This window comes from Gopherus evgoodei, chromosome 16, assembly GCF_007399415.2.
Source record: "Gopherus evgoodei ecotype Sinaloan lineage chromosome 16, rGopEvg1_v1.p, whole genome shotgun sequence".
Lineage (NCBI taxonomy): Eukaryota > Metazoa > Chordata > Testudines > Testudinidae > Gopherus > Gopherus evgoodei.
In genome coordinates this window covers 9745438-9760649 of record NC_044337.1, presented here as the reverse complement: position 1 = coordinate 9760649, position 15212 = coordinate 9745438, and the positions used below count along the sequence as shown (strand labels likewise).

At 45.2% G+C, this 15212-nt stretch overlaps 1 protein-coding gene across 1 annotated transcript in view; it reads right to left on the bottom strand.

The window, feature by feature from the left end:
* Positions 1-15212, bottom strand: part of PAPPA (pappalysin 1) — a 217566-nt gene that overhangs the window by 10297 nt on the left and 192057 nt on the right. The window contains exons 20-21 of the mRNA XM_030535942.1: positions 14530-14601; positions 6696-6794 (exon numbers count right to left, since the gene is read on the bottom strand). Of these exons, the coding sequence (XP_030391802.1) occupies positions 6696-6794; positions 14530-14601 (171 nt within the window). The remainder of the gene's footprint in view (positions 1-6695; positions 6795-14529; positions 14602-15212) is intronic.

Below are 15212 nucleotides of genomic sequence, written 5' to 3'. Positions count from 1 at the left end.
CCCACCCTATATGGAACCTCTAGCTAATTACAGTGCACAGGAACAGCCTGCCAGGGGCACTGGAGGTGGCATGTCAGAGAGATCCACTCTTCTGGATAACCATAGTTTCCTCAGTGGCAGCTAGACCACTGGCTAGGTGAGCTTTCTCATATCCACGTTCTAAGCACTGCCAGTTAGGACTGTTGGCTTCAGGCAGAAAAGCAGGAATAGGAAGAAGAAAGTGCCATGATTCAGAGATGATCAGACTTGGGTATTTACATCTCCAGAGTACTCATAGATTGTCACTTTTATTTTTGGCCACAGAAGATGGATAGGGACCCACTGGATCCCACTTTTGGTGGAGATGGACACACTCATGGAAATCATTGCCGATACTACTGCACATTAAGGCAATATGTTTGCTCAAGGCCCTTTGCTTTATGTCCTGGTTTCTTGAGTGAAGAGGGTCAGATAAGTTTCCATGTGTTTTGGATAAACAAAATGTTGGATGAACCATGCCAGGTTCTCCATCCAGCACTAGGCCTCATTTGTTTTTCACTGAGCCACTCTGTTTTTCTCTCCATGGTGTGCACCTGTTTCAATGGAACATCAGTCGGCTGAAGATTTGGCTTTTTAAATGGAGGTTTGTGCCAGGATGATGTATACTTGGCATTAGGCAAAGTAGTTGATGTCTAACCTGAGTTCTGAAACTGTATGAGACAGATTCTCCTTTCAACTGCACTGGGGCTATCCCCTTGCAATGAAGTGGAGTGGCAGGGATTTAAGTCAAAGGAGAATGTGCCACTGTAAATACAGTCCAGTTTTGCGGAATTTAAAGAGCTTGTTCTTCAGGGTTAGATTTGCTTGAACAAGTTGCAGGGACTGGGATGCAGAATCTTTAACCCAGAGTGTCCGTAATTATAGTTTAGAATAAAGTATGTGAGCAGGGCCCATTGAGAAATGGTTTCAATCTCCACAAGTTCTTTCTCGCCATGCTTGGCAAGCGAAAACTCATAAAATGGGAAGAAATGAGGAAAGTAGTGGAGGAGAAAGACAACTGGACAGATGAAATCCTGGGGGAAGAAACCCCTCACCCACCAACAACAGGGGAGTAGTTACACCATAAGGGGTTGTTAAAGTTCCCCAGGGAACTTTTGGAGGATCTCTGAAATAAGTCCCCAGAGGACTCAAAAAGGGCAAATCTAGCGCCAATCTATAAAAAGGGGAATAAGGACAACCCAGGAATTTACAGACCAGTCAGCTTAACTTCAGTACCTGGAAAGATAACGGAGCAAATAATTAAGCAATCAATCTACAGACACCTAGAAGATAATAAGGTGACAAGTAACAGTCAGCATGGATTTATCAAGAACAAATCATGTCAAAGCAATGTAATAGCCTTGTGGATAGGTGGGAAGCTGTAGAAGTGGTTTATCTTGGCTTTCGTAAGGCTTTTGATATGTATTGCATGGCATTCTCATAAACAAACTAGGGAAATACAACCCAGATGGAGCTACTGTCAGGTAGGTGCATGACTGGTTGGAAAACCATCCCCAGAGACTAGTTATGAGTGGTTCACAGTAAAACTGGAAGGACATATTAAGTGGGGTCCCACAGGGATCAGTTCTGGATCTGAGTCTGTTCAATATCTTCATCAATGATTTAGATAATGGCATACAGAGTATACTCATAAGGTCTGTGGATGATACCAAGCTGGGAGGGGTTACAAGTGTTCTGGAGAACAGGATTAAAAGTCAAAATGATCTGGACAAACTGGAGAAATGGGCTGAAGTAAATAGGATGAAATTCAATAAGGACAAATACAAAAGACTCCACTTAGGAAAGAACAATCAATCGCACACATATAAAATGGGAAATGACTGCTGATGAAGGAGTACTGTGGAAAGGGAGCTGGGAATCACAGGGGATCACAAGCTAAATATGAGTCAAGAGTGTAATACTGTTGCAAAAAAAGCAACCATAATTCTGGGCTGCATTAACAGGAGTGTTGTAAGCAAGACATGAGAAGTAATTCTTTCACTCTACTCTGCACTGATTAAACCTCAACTGGAGTATTGTATCTGGTTCTGGGCGCCACATTTCAAGAAAGATGTGGGCAAACTGGAGAAACTCCAGAGAAGAGCAACAAAAATGATGAAAGGTTTAGAAAACATGATCTGTTAGGGAAGATTGAAAATATTGGTCTGGAGAAGAGGAGAGGGGACCTGATAACAGTTTTCAAGTGCATAAAAGGTTGTTACAAGGAAGAGGGAGAAAAATTGTTCTCTTTAACCTGTGAGGATAGGACAAGCAGCAATTGGCTTAAATTGCACCAAGGAAGGTTTCGGTTGGACGTTAGGAAAAACTTCCTGTCAGGATGGTTAAACTCTGGAATAAATTGTCCAGGGAGGTTTTCGAAACTCCACCATTGGAGATTTTTTAAAAGCAGATTGGACAAACACCTGTCAGGGATGGTCTAGATAATACCTAGTCCTGTCTTGAATGCAGGGGCCTGGACAAGATGACCTCTTGAGGTCCCTTCCAGTCTTATGATTCTATATGAGTCTATAAAATGAAGCGCTAGGAAAGGAACAGACACTAAATCAAAGGAGCCCTAATACTGGGATTTGAGGCAATCTGCTCTTGGGGCTAAATCATAAATTATTGAAGGTGGGGCTGTTGTGCGCATTTGGCTTACATTTGAAAGGATGCCAACAGATTTAATGTTCTGTACGGAAAGATGCAAATAACTCCAGCAAGATAGGTGTGTGGGAAATGTCTATCAATTACTTGTGTTGCTCCTTTGTTGGCCCCTGGGGCCTAATTTCTTCCTCGGCTCTACCCAGCCCTTTCTACTGATTCCAAAGAAGTTGCACACATGGAATTAGGGGCAGAATTTGGCCTTAACTTTTGCTGTCTGGTATCTCAGAATGCTATCGGCTTGGAATGTTACACCGACCAGGAAGTCCTTCCAGACAACAGTCAGTCTAGAGATGGCCAGTAAACTCCTGGGTAATTGCTTGCTTACTTTAACAATGTGCTGTATTTTTCTGAAACATGTTTTATAAATACCTTATTTCTGTGTGTTGTGGGATGCAAACAAGAAGTAGCTTTATAGTGCAGCCGGGCAAAGGGCAAGCTGGCAATCTGTGCCAGGTCAGGAGGTTGCAGACATTAAAAAGAAATGGGATTTTATTTTGTCATTAATGGAGGACCTTGTTCTCTTTGGATCCACAACAGAAGCCCTTTCTCCCTCGATGACATGCATTGTGGTGACCTTCCTTTGGCCAAGGGGAGCTCTGTGGCATTCCCTATGGAGTCCTTCAAAGCCACTCCGGGGTCATCCATAGCAATGCAACATACTCTTTCCCTCAGGGGCTGACCATGCTCTCTGTACGTGTACCAGTCCCTACTAGACTAGAAACTGAACCTGAGTTTTAGATGCACAGCCTTTGATTGTTAACTGCCAGGCCTGCCAGCTGGTTCCATAAAGGATGTTGCAGGAAGTGGTGTTGGTGATTCATAAGGTGGTGCTCATCTTTGCCTGGGCATGGTGTTGTGGGACACTGCAGCTGATCCAGGAATGCACTACAGATCATTTGTCTGATGAATGTATCCTTTTCCTGCTTACTAAATACCTATGACAGATCGCAATTGCCTCAAAAAATATTCACTTCAATATTATTGAATATCGAAGTATTCCATGCAGTTCTTTCATGATTTATCTTAAACTCTGTGGACCGATGGTGAGCAGTTCTCAACAAGTATTTGATATTGATTATTTCAGCTGAGTTGCGATTGGTCTGGTAAGTTATGTGGCATTGCTTCCATTTCGTGAATGGAGGAGCGCACAAGGCCACGTTGTGCTAATATACGTGTGCACCAATTTAAAACTTTGTTTCTGTGAATCCTTGTGCAAATTTGAAATTATCTTTCTGTGAACTTTCACACCAGCATAACAGGATTGCATGGGCATTTGTGGAAAGTGAACAGAAAAGGGGTCAATGTTCCAGGGACTTTTTGATGGAACCTTTTATTTCTGTATGGCCCAGTTCTATGTGGTTGCTTTGCAACTGGAGATACACTTCTACCCCGTTATAACGCCACCCGATATAACACGAATTCAGATATAACGCGGTAAAGCAGCGCTCCGGGGATCAAATCAAGTTTGATGTAATGCGGTTTCACCTATAACGTGGTAAGAGTTTTTGGCTCCTGAGGACAGCGTTATATCGAGATAGAGGTGTACCACTTTTTTGGGAAGAGACATAAAACCAAAGTTTTGACCATTTGTGGTCAATAAAGACCTCAGTTCGCCTTTGTCATGACTGTTAACACCTGCAGCTTCAACCGGATATGCTATGATTCTTTGAGTCCATTTTTAAAACAAACCGTGCGGGTGGTGTGCACTGTTAAACACCGAGAGGTGACTGTATTGCAGTGGAGACTGCAAAATGTCTTGGGATCTTTGGGGATGAAAGGTGCTGTGCAAATACACAACATTTTACTAGTCCTCTTTTAAGAGCCCTTGTGAGACCATAGTGTGTGAGCCTGACACACCAGACAGCAGCGGTGGGTGTCTCCCTCAAAATGCTTGAACACTTTCTAACAACTGTGCCATCATCTGGTACTGGAATTAAAAGAGCTGGGTTTGCCCCTCCCCATGTCTCCTTCAGTTTTTGGCCTTTACACCCAAAATGTGTTTTAAAGCTGTGGCTTTTAAGTAGGTGGCAAATCGCGCTGGAAGGATTTGGTATGTGGAATATTTTTATGCATCTCTCTTTTCTCTCACCTTTCATTGTTTTTCCCTTTGGAATTTCTCCTTTAACATTCTACTTCAAAGGAGGAGGCTGTATTTGAATAACTATGCCTAAAATCTGTTCTCCAGCCAAGGGCCCTTAGACTGGAAAACAACTAACTTCCCCATATGGCTGAGTGCCTGCATGGGAATTCAAACAGGTGTCTGTGAGCTGGTGGCCATTCCTTTGAACTGCCTGAGAGACACTGCTGGCCTCAAACGACCCTCTTCCTCTGAAACTTTTACATCATGCTATGTTCCTGGCTGCTACATTATTATGCCATAAATTTAATAAACTAGGCACTGGCCATCTCACTTTTGAGTGGAAGATCCTAGGACTTGGTTGGTTTTCTCATTTCTTTCTTGTGTTTTGTTTGGTTTCTGGATTCTTCTTGTTGTGTTTTAAAAGTCTTTGAAAGCTGAGTGCATGTATCTGGAGAAAATACTTCATTTGAGGGGTTGGCCCTTGTGAATGATTAGGAAATATTGAGGATGGGATTTTCAAAAGCCCTCCATGTTGGCCAACTCTGTTTCCATTGAAGAGAATGGTAAAACTCCCACCGAAGCCAATGGGAACAGAGCCAGGCCAATGCATAGCAATTTGCAACCTCTCTTCTCTCCCACCGTAGCATCCTATGTGGAACGAGTCTGGAGATCTTAGTCCAGTTCCTTGTGGAGAGGTATCTCCTCTTAAACCTACTGCCACATTTGTTGGGCTATACCAGCAGAGAGGCCAATGACTGACTAGGCCCTGGAAACTGACGACCCTCTTACATCCCAAGAGGTGGCCCGTTCAGTTAAGGGTTGAGGGATATCAATTGGGAAGCATTTGTCCAGGATATCCTTGCTCCTATCCATGCTGCCGCCCAGGCAATACGTGATTTGTGACTAAAGAGAGAACTTCCCTTGCCAGGGCTGCCCCTTTGACTGCACAGTTCACACAAATCATTTTTAAAACAAACTCTATTGAATATCTGAAAAGAGGCACAATTAGGAAAATTAAAGCACTACCCAAGCCCCTTCTCTGCTGCTACCAAGAGATGACATTGACCTATCACCAGTCATTGCTCACTGCCCCTTTACAATGTTCCCCGACGTACCAAAGATAGGTCACCGCACAGATTTGGTAGATATGTTTGAATGAACCAAAGGAAAGATGAAAAAACACCCTGGTACTGAGGGCCAACTTAGAAAAGATTGTGTTCCCTGCAGAGCCATCCCCTTTGTCCTCCAGATGTAGTAAACAGACTGCCTTTCCTTAGACAGGTATGACTGGCCTTGAAACACACCATGCCTAGCATATTTCCATCTAAGTTACCTCCCTTGTTAGTATCAAGATTTTTGCCTTTCTCTCTCAATCACAAATCCCAAAGAAGAGTTAAAGAGCTGTGCAAAATTCAGTACATAAGCATGAACATGTATGGCTAAATTCTGTCAGTCCCTTAGTGAGCAACCTTGGAATCTACACTATATGCAGCAGATCCTCCTTTCTGTGTGTGTATCTGTAATTCCTAGAAGAGTTAGGGTCAGAACTGATGTCAGGCTGCTTTACTGATGACACGCCAATCAGTCTGGAGGGGGATCCAGCAGTTGTCTGCAAAGCAGCCAGGGAACCACTGGTTTAGAACAAGACAGAAGGAGGTAAAGCAGTATCCCTGTGTAACAACATGTGCTATATAGGCCTAAGGCCGGCTATGATGGGAAACACATAGGCACATCAAAGAAGAATGAGAGCACCTTCAAAAGAACCAGCAGAAATTCAGTGCCTTTGGTGGGACAATGTTCATTGCCCCTTGAAATGTTTGTGCAGCTGAAGATCTCTCCACATCCTGGATCTCCAGCTGGACACCAATTACTGTCCAAGCCTGAGCCTGCATCGTTGGGGAGCTCTAGGTGAGAGAGGGGCAAGCAGACCTACCTTTTTGGTCTTGACTGTTGAGGTGCAGCAGTCCCCACCATCGTAGTTGCAGAAGGCTCGGTTATTGACGGCATCACAGTAGTTGTCCCCCATGAAAGGCTGAAAAACAAACAGCATGAAGAGGCTGAGAATACGGATACAGTCCTCAGCGAGGGATCCAGCACTACTGTTGGTCGTGCCAGACACTTCCTCTTTAAAAGTCATGGCCATGTTCATAAGTATTCTAAAAAGACACCACGAAGCAGCTTGTACCCAAACTTTTATTACTGCTGCACATTTAAATATGCCTTTGGGATGCTGGGCACTCAAACACAACAACACTGAACCTGTGCAGGAAAATTTACTTATTGTGGAAGTAAAATGGACTATTCTAGTTTTACCTTCTGAATGAGCTATGTGCAAAAAGTAAACAAAAAGCATAACTGGTGGGAAGAAAATCAGAATTGTTGGGCAAGATGTCCACTTGATGTAAATTGGCTCAACACCATTGACTCTCATTGAGCTATCGTGATTTACACTAGCACTGGCTTTGGGCCATAAAAGCTTTTTTTTTTTGTTTTAATTATTTAATATGCTAATAGTTATACAGGCAAGGGATTTTTTTTAAAGATATGATTTTATTTTAACAAGATAACTTAAAAATATGTAATATCTGGCTAATCGCCCAATAAACCTGCCAATTCATTTACTTATGCTATACACCTTTCAACACTTAGAAAACTATCAATAGGGAATTTTTGAGGACTATGCCTTTTACCTCCATTGGAATACACAAGAATGGGGGTGCTGTTTGGAGGGACAGAATGGGAAAGATAATAAATATTTTGCTTTGGTAAGAACATTCTGGGTTCAATCATCTGGGATGCGGGGTGGGAGATCAAACCTAGACATCAGTATTTAAAACTCTGTGCCTGCACTGCTTGAGCTAAAAGATCAAGTCTACCAATTCAGCTGCAGTAGTAGACTCATAAAACCGCCATACATGCCACTAGATGGGGACAAAGAGTCACATGGCATTAGCTTGGGTTACACTTTAAAAAGCAAAAAAGAAAAGTCAAGGAAATTCTTGTTTTGTAGCCTTTACTCAGGTAAAGCTCCCATTGTGATCAGTGCAGGATTTGTGGGGGTGGGATAGCTCAGTGGTTTGAGCATTGGCCTGCTAAAGCCAGGGTTGTGAGTTCAATCCTTGAGAGGGCCACTTAGGGAACTGGGGTAAAAATCTGTCTGGGGATTGGCCCTGCTTTGAGCAGGGAGTTGAACTAGATGACCTTCTGAGGTCCCTTCCAACCATGATAGTCTATGATTCTATGTTATCACTGGCTTAGTACGCTGCCTCCCCCTTGCCTGGGATAATAGGGAAGGTTGCTCAACCCCCTCCATGCAGGAAGGAGGGGACTCCATACAGCGTATTTCCTCCCTAGCCCTAATGCTGGAGAACACAGCCTGGCCCATTCTTGGATAAAGCCCTACATATTGGAAGGACCATTCCCTGTGCAGATGACATGTTTCATGCAGTTGCCCACAACCAATAGCACGGTAAAGATTTCTATGGGGATGCTGTGACACTATGAATGAACCATGATGAAGAAGGTTTCTATTGACACAGAGGGATCCTGGCAATTAGCAATGATGGGAAAGATAAAGTAGAAAATAGGCATGTCAGTAATAATGGCTTCTGGTAAATCATTACATCATTTCAAAGTCTGCCTGAGTAAGAATGCCTCTTAAATAGCAGAGGAGTTGGTACCCAACGGTTCATCAGCACGTGACCGGCATTTCTTAATCGTCCCTGGATGTTGTTTAGCTCTCTCTAGAGAACAGAAGTGCCTAGCCAGATTCTATAAAAGTAATGCGCAAGACTGTTTATGACAACCAAAGCACCAACAGTGGGATGCTTTTCATTAGGGAACATTTAGACAGAAAACTATTACATTGTCAGGGAGCTATTGCCTTCCGGGGTCCGGCATCTGTCTGCAAAAGAAAACAAACGGTTACCTACCTGTAACTGATCTATGATGCAGAGGTGCATTCTACGTGGGTGTGCGCACCTTGCACACTGAAGCCGGAGAACTCTGGATGCCCCAGTCTGCAAAGATGGACTGCAGGATGCTGGGCTTCAGAGACCACTCATGATTCAGGAAGAAATTCCTGCTGAGGTGATCCACCAAGTGATGGGGATCCCAGACAAATGACTGGCCATGGGGTAATGTTTTCCATGATGCAAAACTGCCAGAACTGCAGTGCCTCCTGACAAAGCATGTTGGAGTGTCTTCTCTTCTGCCAGTCCACACATCATAGGTGATACTGTCGGTGAGTATGAGAACTGCTGAGCCTCTGATGTGATCTCGGAAGGTCTGACAAAGCATTGTAGATGGCACAAAGCTCCAGGACAGTGATATGTAGAGAAGCTTCCTGTTCTGACAACAGGCCTTGAAACTTCAGTGACTCCAGATGCACTCCCCAACCTATTAAGGCGGCATTGATTCTGGTCGGAGGAGACCAAGCAAAGGGAAAACCTTGGCACATGTTGTCCTGAATTGTCCACTACCATAAGGAATCTAAGACTGGCAGAGAAGACGGACCAATCTGTTCAACGGATGATGGTGCAGATGGTAGACCAACTTCAATCATATTTGAAGAGGATAAAGGCCGAGCCTGGCATATTAGACTACTCGTGTGTATACAGCCATATAGCCTAGCACCCTCTTGTATACTTGAACTGTGGCTGACAGATGAGACTGCAGCTGCAGACATAAGTGGCATGGAATTCTTAGGCAGCAGATATGGTCTCAAATTCATCGAGTCTATCAGGGCCCCAACGAATCTGATTCTTTAAGTTGGAACAACTGTTGACTTCCTGCTGGTTAGGATGTGACCCAGACAATTGAGTAGGTGTAGTGTGAACAGAGGGCATCCGCTCTGGACTCACCCTTTAGTAACCAATTGTCCAGATATGGGAAGATACAAATTCCCCTCTTCCTGAGGTATGCTGTCACCATGACCATTTATTTGGTAAAGCCTTTTGGGGTGGAAGATAGGCTACAGGGCAGCACGGTGTACTGGTAGTGCTGGTCTGCCACGACAAACCAGACAAAGCTCCTGTGTCTCAGGAGAATTGCTTCATGAAAAGAAACATCCTGAACGTCCAGGAAAACAAACCAGCCATTGTGATTTAAGGCATGGAGGATAGTTGCCAGGGTGTTCATATGGAATCTCATGTATCTGATGTATCTATTGAGGTCACGGACATCAAGGATAGGTCTCATCCCTCCCTTGGACTTGGGAACCAGGAAATGGATGGAGTACAATCCCTGTCCCCAGTGCTGCAGTGGGACCTCCTCTACAACCCCCAAGGCCAGTAGAGACTGAAACTGCTCAAGGAGCAGTGTCTCCTGAGAGGGATGCTTGAAGAGAGACAGAGTAGTGGGTGGGGCAGAGGGATGGAAAGGAACTGTATGGCATAACCCAATCTGATGGTGTTTAGGCCTCTGTTGTCTGTTGTAATCAAGTCCCAAACACTGTAAAAATGGGCCAGCTGTCCCCAAACATGGGTGACAGGGAAGGAGAGGTTACCACTGGATAGCTGCCTTGGCCACATGAGTCAAAACAGGTACTTGCTAGACACCAGGCTGTGCGGGGTGGCTGGCTAACACCAGCACCAGAGGACCTCCTCTTTTGGATCTGTGGTGCTTTCTGGAGTAGTCCCATTGTCGCACAGGAAGGGAGGACTGTCCAAAAAAATGCTGCGAGTGGTATTGTTTATGTGACGTCTCCTCACAGCAGGAGTACGTACTCTCAAAGCACACAAAGTTGCTTGGGAGTCTTTAAAAGAGTGCAGGCTTTTGTCGGTCTTTTCTGAAATGAAAACCCAGGCATCAAACAATAAGTCCTCAATGGTCTGCGGTATGTTGGGTACAATGCCTGAGCTCTGTAGCTGTGAGGCCCTCCTCATGGTTTCAGCTCATGCCATAATCCTGGCTGAGGCACCTGCCTCATCCAGAGCTGCCTGCAATGGCATTTTGGCCACCAAATGGCCCTGTGAAATGAACCCCTTGAACTCTTCCCTGGAGGCTTTTGGCAACTTGTCCGTGAATTTAGACATGGTCACCCAATTAACAAAGTCATGTTTGGAGAGCAACACCTACTGGCTCATGGTGCGCATCTGCAAGGTAGAGGATGTATAAATTTTTCTCTCCATCAAGTCCATCCTCTTTGGGCATAGATTTATACCTTCTCTGCCGAGCCCTGTTGTTTGCGGCAGTAACCACAATGGAGTGAGGATCTGGGTGGGAATAGAAACCCTCCAACCATTGCGTGGGAATCAAGTACAGTTTCTCTGAATGCTTTACCATAGAGGGGAATGAAGCTGAGGTGTTTCACAGGGCCTTTGCTGGCTCCAGGGGAGCCTCTTCTATTGGGTGGGCTACTCTCCCTGGAGCTGATGGCTGGAAAATATCCAGCAGCTTATCCATATTCTCCAGGAGGAATTCTGCCTGGATACCCAAAGTAGTGGCCATATAACTCAGGAAGTCCTGATATGGCCTTAAAGTCCTCAGGTGCCAAGGAGAGGAAGATTCCAGTATGGTAGAATCATCCAGGGAGGACAAGGAGGAGGTTTGCTGCATCAGAGACAGATCCTGTTCTTGTACCACACCATCCAGACAGAAGAGCCCCATAGGATGGGGGAGAATGACCCTGACCTGGATCATGAAGAATCCCAGAGTTTCTATGGTGACAATGGGGAAACCTGCCCCAATGGGGGCAAACAACTAGCCAGTTTAGTTTGAAGTCCAATAAGGAGGCAGGATCAGTGCCGAAGAGGAGTGAGGCATTGGCACCAGTGGCACCAAATGAGAGACATTCCCACCCTGTACTGGGGAGGTGTTGGCACTGAGGCTGGCACTGACCTTGATGATGAGATTTGCTTCCAAGACATTGATGGTGCTGAAGGATGCCCCAGCAATGAGGAGGTCTTTGGTGCCAGGCCTGGCCTCGACTTCATAGTCTGCAGCCCAGGTGGTGTGAGCTATGGTGCCGATGTCCCCATCGGCTCTGTGACATGACCAAAAGGCGCCAAGGGCACAACAGAGGATGAGCCAGTAGACACCATAGCAATGGAGAATTCCCGAATCATGAAGAGTCCGGGATTGAGAGACAAAGTAGGTCTGATGCTCCCTCATATGCTACTGATGTGGTGCCGATTTTGTCAGTACTGGACTCAATGGACGCCCATGACCACAACCAGAGTTGACAGGATGGGCCTTGGCTGCCCTTGGTGCTGGGCCAGGGAGCGGCTGGACAGAACTGTTCCATTCCACATGCCAGTGATGGTAAGCACTTCTCTTAGAAGAGGAGGAGGAGGAGTCTCCCTGAGCCCTGGACTGGTCCTGGTTCATTTTATGGGACCTTTTCCTCGCTGACCAAAGGTGGATGAACAACCCTTTTCCTCTTGGGGCAAACACCAGAGCCTGAATGCAGAGCAGCATCACCTGCCAGGTCCAAAGGCGACTGCCGATCAGATGAGGGCCTCAGTGCTGCAGCCTCTGTCTTTAATGTGTCCCTCCCCAAGACACAGCAAGTACCTCACGTGGGAGTCGCTGTTGGGATACCCCCCTACACAATGAACAACTGGTGAGGCCATCAAACAAGTCAGCCAACTACTCTAGCTAAAATTAAACTAACACTTAACTAAACCTAAACTTAACTAAACTAGCACTTAACTAAACTCCTACTATTATATACAAGCAACAGTTCTCATGAACTGAGATGAAATTGTGAGGTGTAGACAACACATAGATCTTCGACTCTTGGCCATGGGCAGTGAGAAGGAACTCAGGGGGTTAGGGAAGCACCATCCTTATATGGCTAGGGTAGGGGCTATGGCTGCAGGGTGTGATCGCTTCCACTATGGGTAAAGTTCTTTGGCTCTGGTGCACAGAGTGCGCACACCCATGCAGAATACATGGCTGCGTCTACTCAAAGAAGAACCTGTCTTTTACCATGTGAAAGTATACCACACAACCTCTACACAAGAGGAGGCCCTGTGGTCTAGTATTTAGTGTGGAAGTCAGGAGACCTGAGTTTCGTTCCAAGCTCTGCTATCTTGGGCAAGTCACTTCCCTTCAGTGTACCCACCTGTAAAACTGGAGTAATGTTTACTGATGGCACAGGGGTGCTGAGAGTATTATGAGTGCTTGGGATTCTCAGTTAGGTGCTAGTGGAAGGCTCAGAGGAGCAAAGACATTTGTAAGGATAATGCACTGGCATAGAACTCAGGAAGCTTGGGTCTAATCCTGGCTCTTCTATAGCCCCTCTGTGTGACATTGGGTGAGTCACATGGCCCATACCCTAAATGGTATTTATAACCCCAACTTCAACTGAAATCATTGGGCCTAAAAACCTTTGCGGATCTGAGCCTTAATCCCTCTGTGTTTTATTTTCTTCCTCGGTAAATGGAGACAACGCTTCCCTGCATCATAAAGGGGCTGTGAAGATAAGTTTGTGGAGTGCTCAGACAACACAGTGGTGGGGGTCAAGTCAGCACCAAGACACACACAGAGGTGCCCAGTTCTGCTTTTACACAAAATATGTCAAGACTTCTACAACTGTTCAAGGAAGCAGCCAATAGACATTTCATACTTCCTGATAATCATTAATTGCTAATGGCACATACGACTAAAAAACCAGAACCAAGCCTTAGACTGCCTTGATTTGCTCAAAAGTGGGCTGAGAGTCAATGGGGAGGTTTGTTAACTTTCATTATATTAGGGCAGACAGCTGAGTGTGTGATGAAACCAGGAGAGTTCAATATATTTTTTAGGTTTCATTGGAAACGCTTTCCATGGCTCTAGATCTGACAGGATGCTTATTCAGATACAATGGGTAGGAGATGCTAATAATGCCTTGATTTCAACTGTTTGCTGGGTGGGGAAGGGCCTTGATGCATAAGTTCTTCATAGGCAGGATGAGTTCAGTGCCCAGAAAACCTGTCTGGCAGGGTTCATCAACACAGTTTCCTTTAGGAGGCAAAACTTTGGCTTGGAGGGGCCACTTGGTGGGTTTTGACTATCAGCGGCCATTTTTCCTGTTGTATTCAGCGCCAGGGTGAGGTTGACGTGTGTCCAGTTTTTGAACTCAGAAAATAATTCAGACTGGGAATTCCAATGAAGCCTAAAGGTATTAGCCCCCCAATTCCTATTGTACTTCAATGACAGTTGGGTGCCTAACTCCGTAAGCCACTTTGAAACCTGCCAATCTCAGTATTTTAAAAGTCCTCATCTCCAGTCCTCCTTCCTCCCACCATTTCCCAGTCACTCCTGCTCCAGTTTCCACTCTGGGTTGTTCTGGCTCCCTTTCTTTTTCCTAATGTTTATCTCTTCTCCAAGGTTCGGGGAGAGGGGGTGCCCTGGACTTTCACAGAGTTCAATTTTTAGTCAGACAGAGCAACCTTAAACCCCTTCAAAATCAAGGCAAACAATTGGAGGCTTTTGACTGTCCAGTGATGACTCGCCAAATCCTGAGAATGCCCAAGTGTAGGGAATCAGGCCTGTTTAGTAGCCAAGAATTGTCCACCTTAGTTAGACACTGTAAGGTTCGTCCAATCATCAGCTGTCATTGAGCACTGCTCTGCACTAGAAAAATGACCTTTTCTTGCCAATAGGTGTCAGAACTGGTACAGCTGAAGACCATTTAACTGCAATAAAGACAAGGCCAAAATCGGATTTGGCCATTCCTCAGAAACAGAGATTTAAAATCAATTCATCTGCACTCATTGTTACCACCCACCCTAGGAAACCAATCTGGATGGGCTTAGTTAATTAACTCTAATGCTCACGTCGCAAGCTTTGATGCAGTGTATCAGCGCTGGGTGCGGATACCACTTGAGTCCTGCTGTGCAGACAACGCTCTGGAGAAGAAGAGAAAAAGAAATGGGCTAAGACAAAGAAATCACTGTGCACAAAGCGAATGTACTTGCATATATGCCCCCAGCCCCACCAAACTCTCCCAAGTAGTTCCGTTCCTAACACCTCTTGTATTTTCAGGATCTGATAGTCCTCCAAGTATTTACAAGACGTGCTGGACTTGACACTTGCAACAACAGAATGTTTGGGATTAAAATAATATTTAAGGTTCTCCTGAAATGTATGTTCAATATTTCACTCATGGTGGGTAGATGTGCAGGGAAGGGAAATGTAGCATCCAGGCTCTAGCTCTGTGAAGTGTAAGGGATACATTTCAGAATGGCTTTAGGGGGCTTCTTTATGCCACCTAGGGTGACCAGACAGCAAATGTGAAAAATCAGGACAGGAGGTGGGGGTAATAGGAGCCTATATAAGAAAAAGACCCAAAAATCAGGACTGTCCCTATAAAATCGGGACATCTGGTCACCCTACTGCCACCAGGCACCACTTTTTATGGCTGCCTATCCTCCCCATGCTGCATGAGGAGATTGCTGGGGCGAGTGCTGGGGGTGGAAAAAAGCGCTTATGGAAAAAAGTATTTTAGAATTGAATAAAA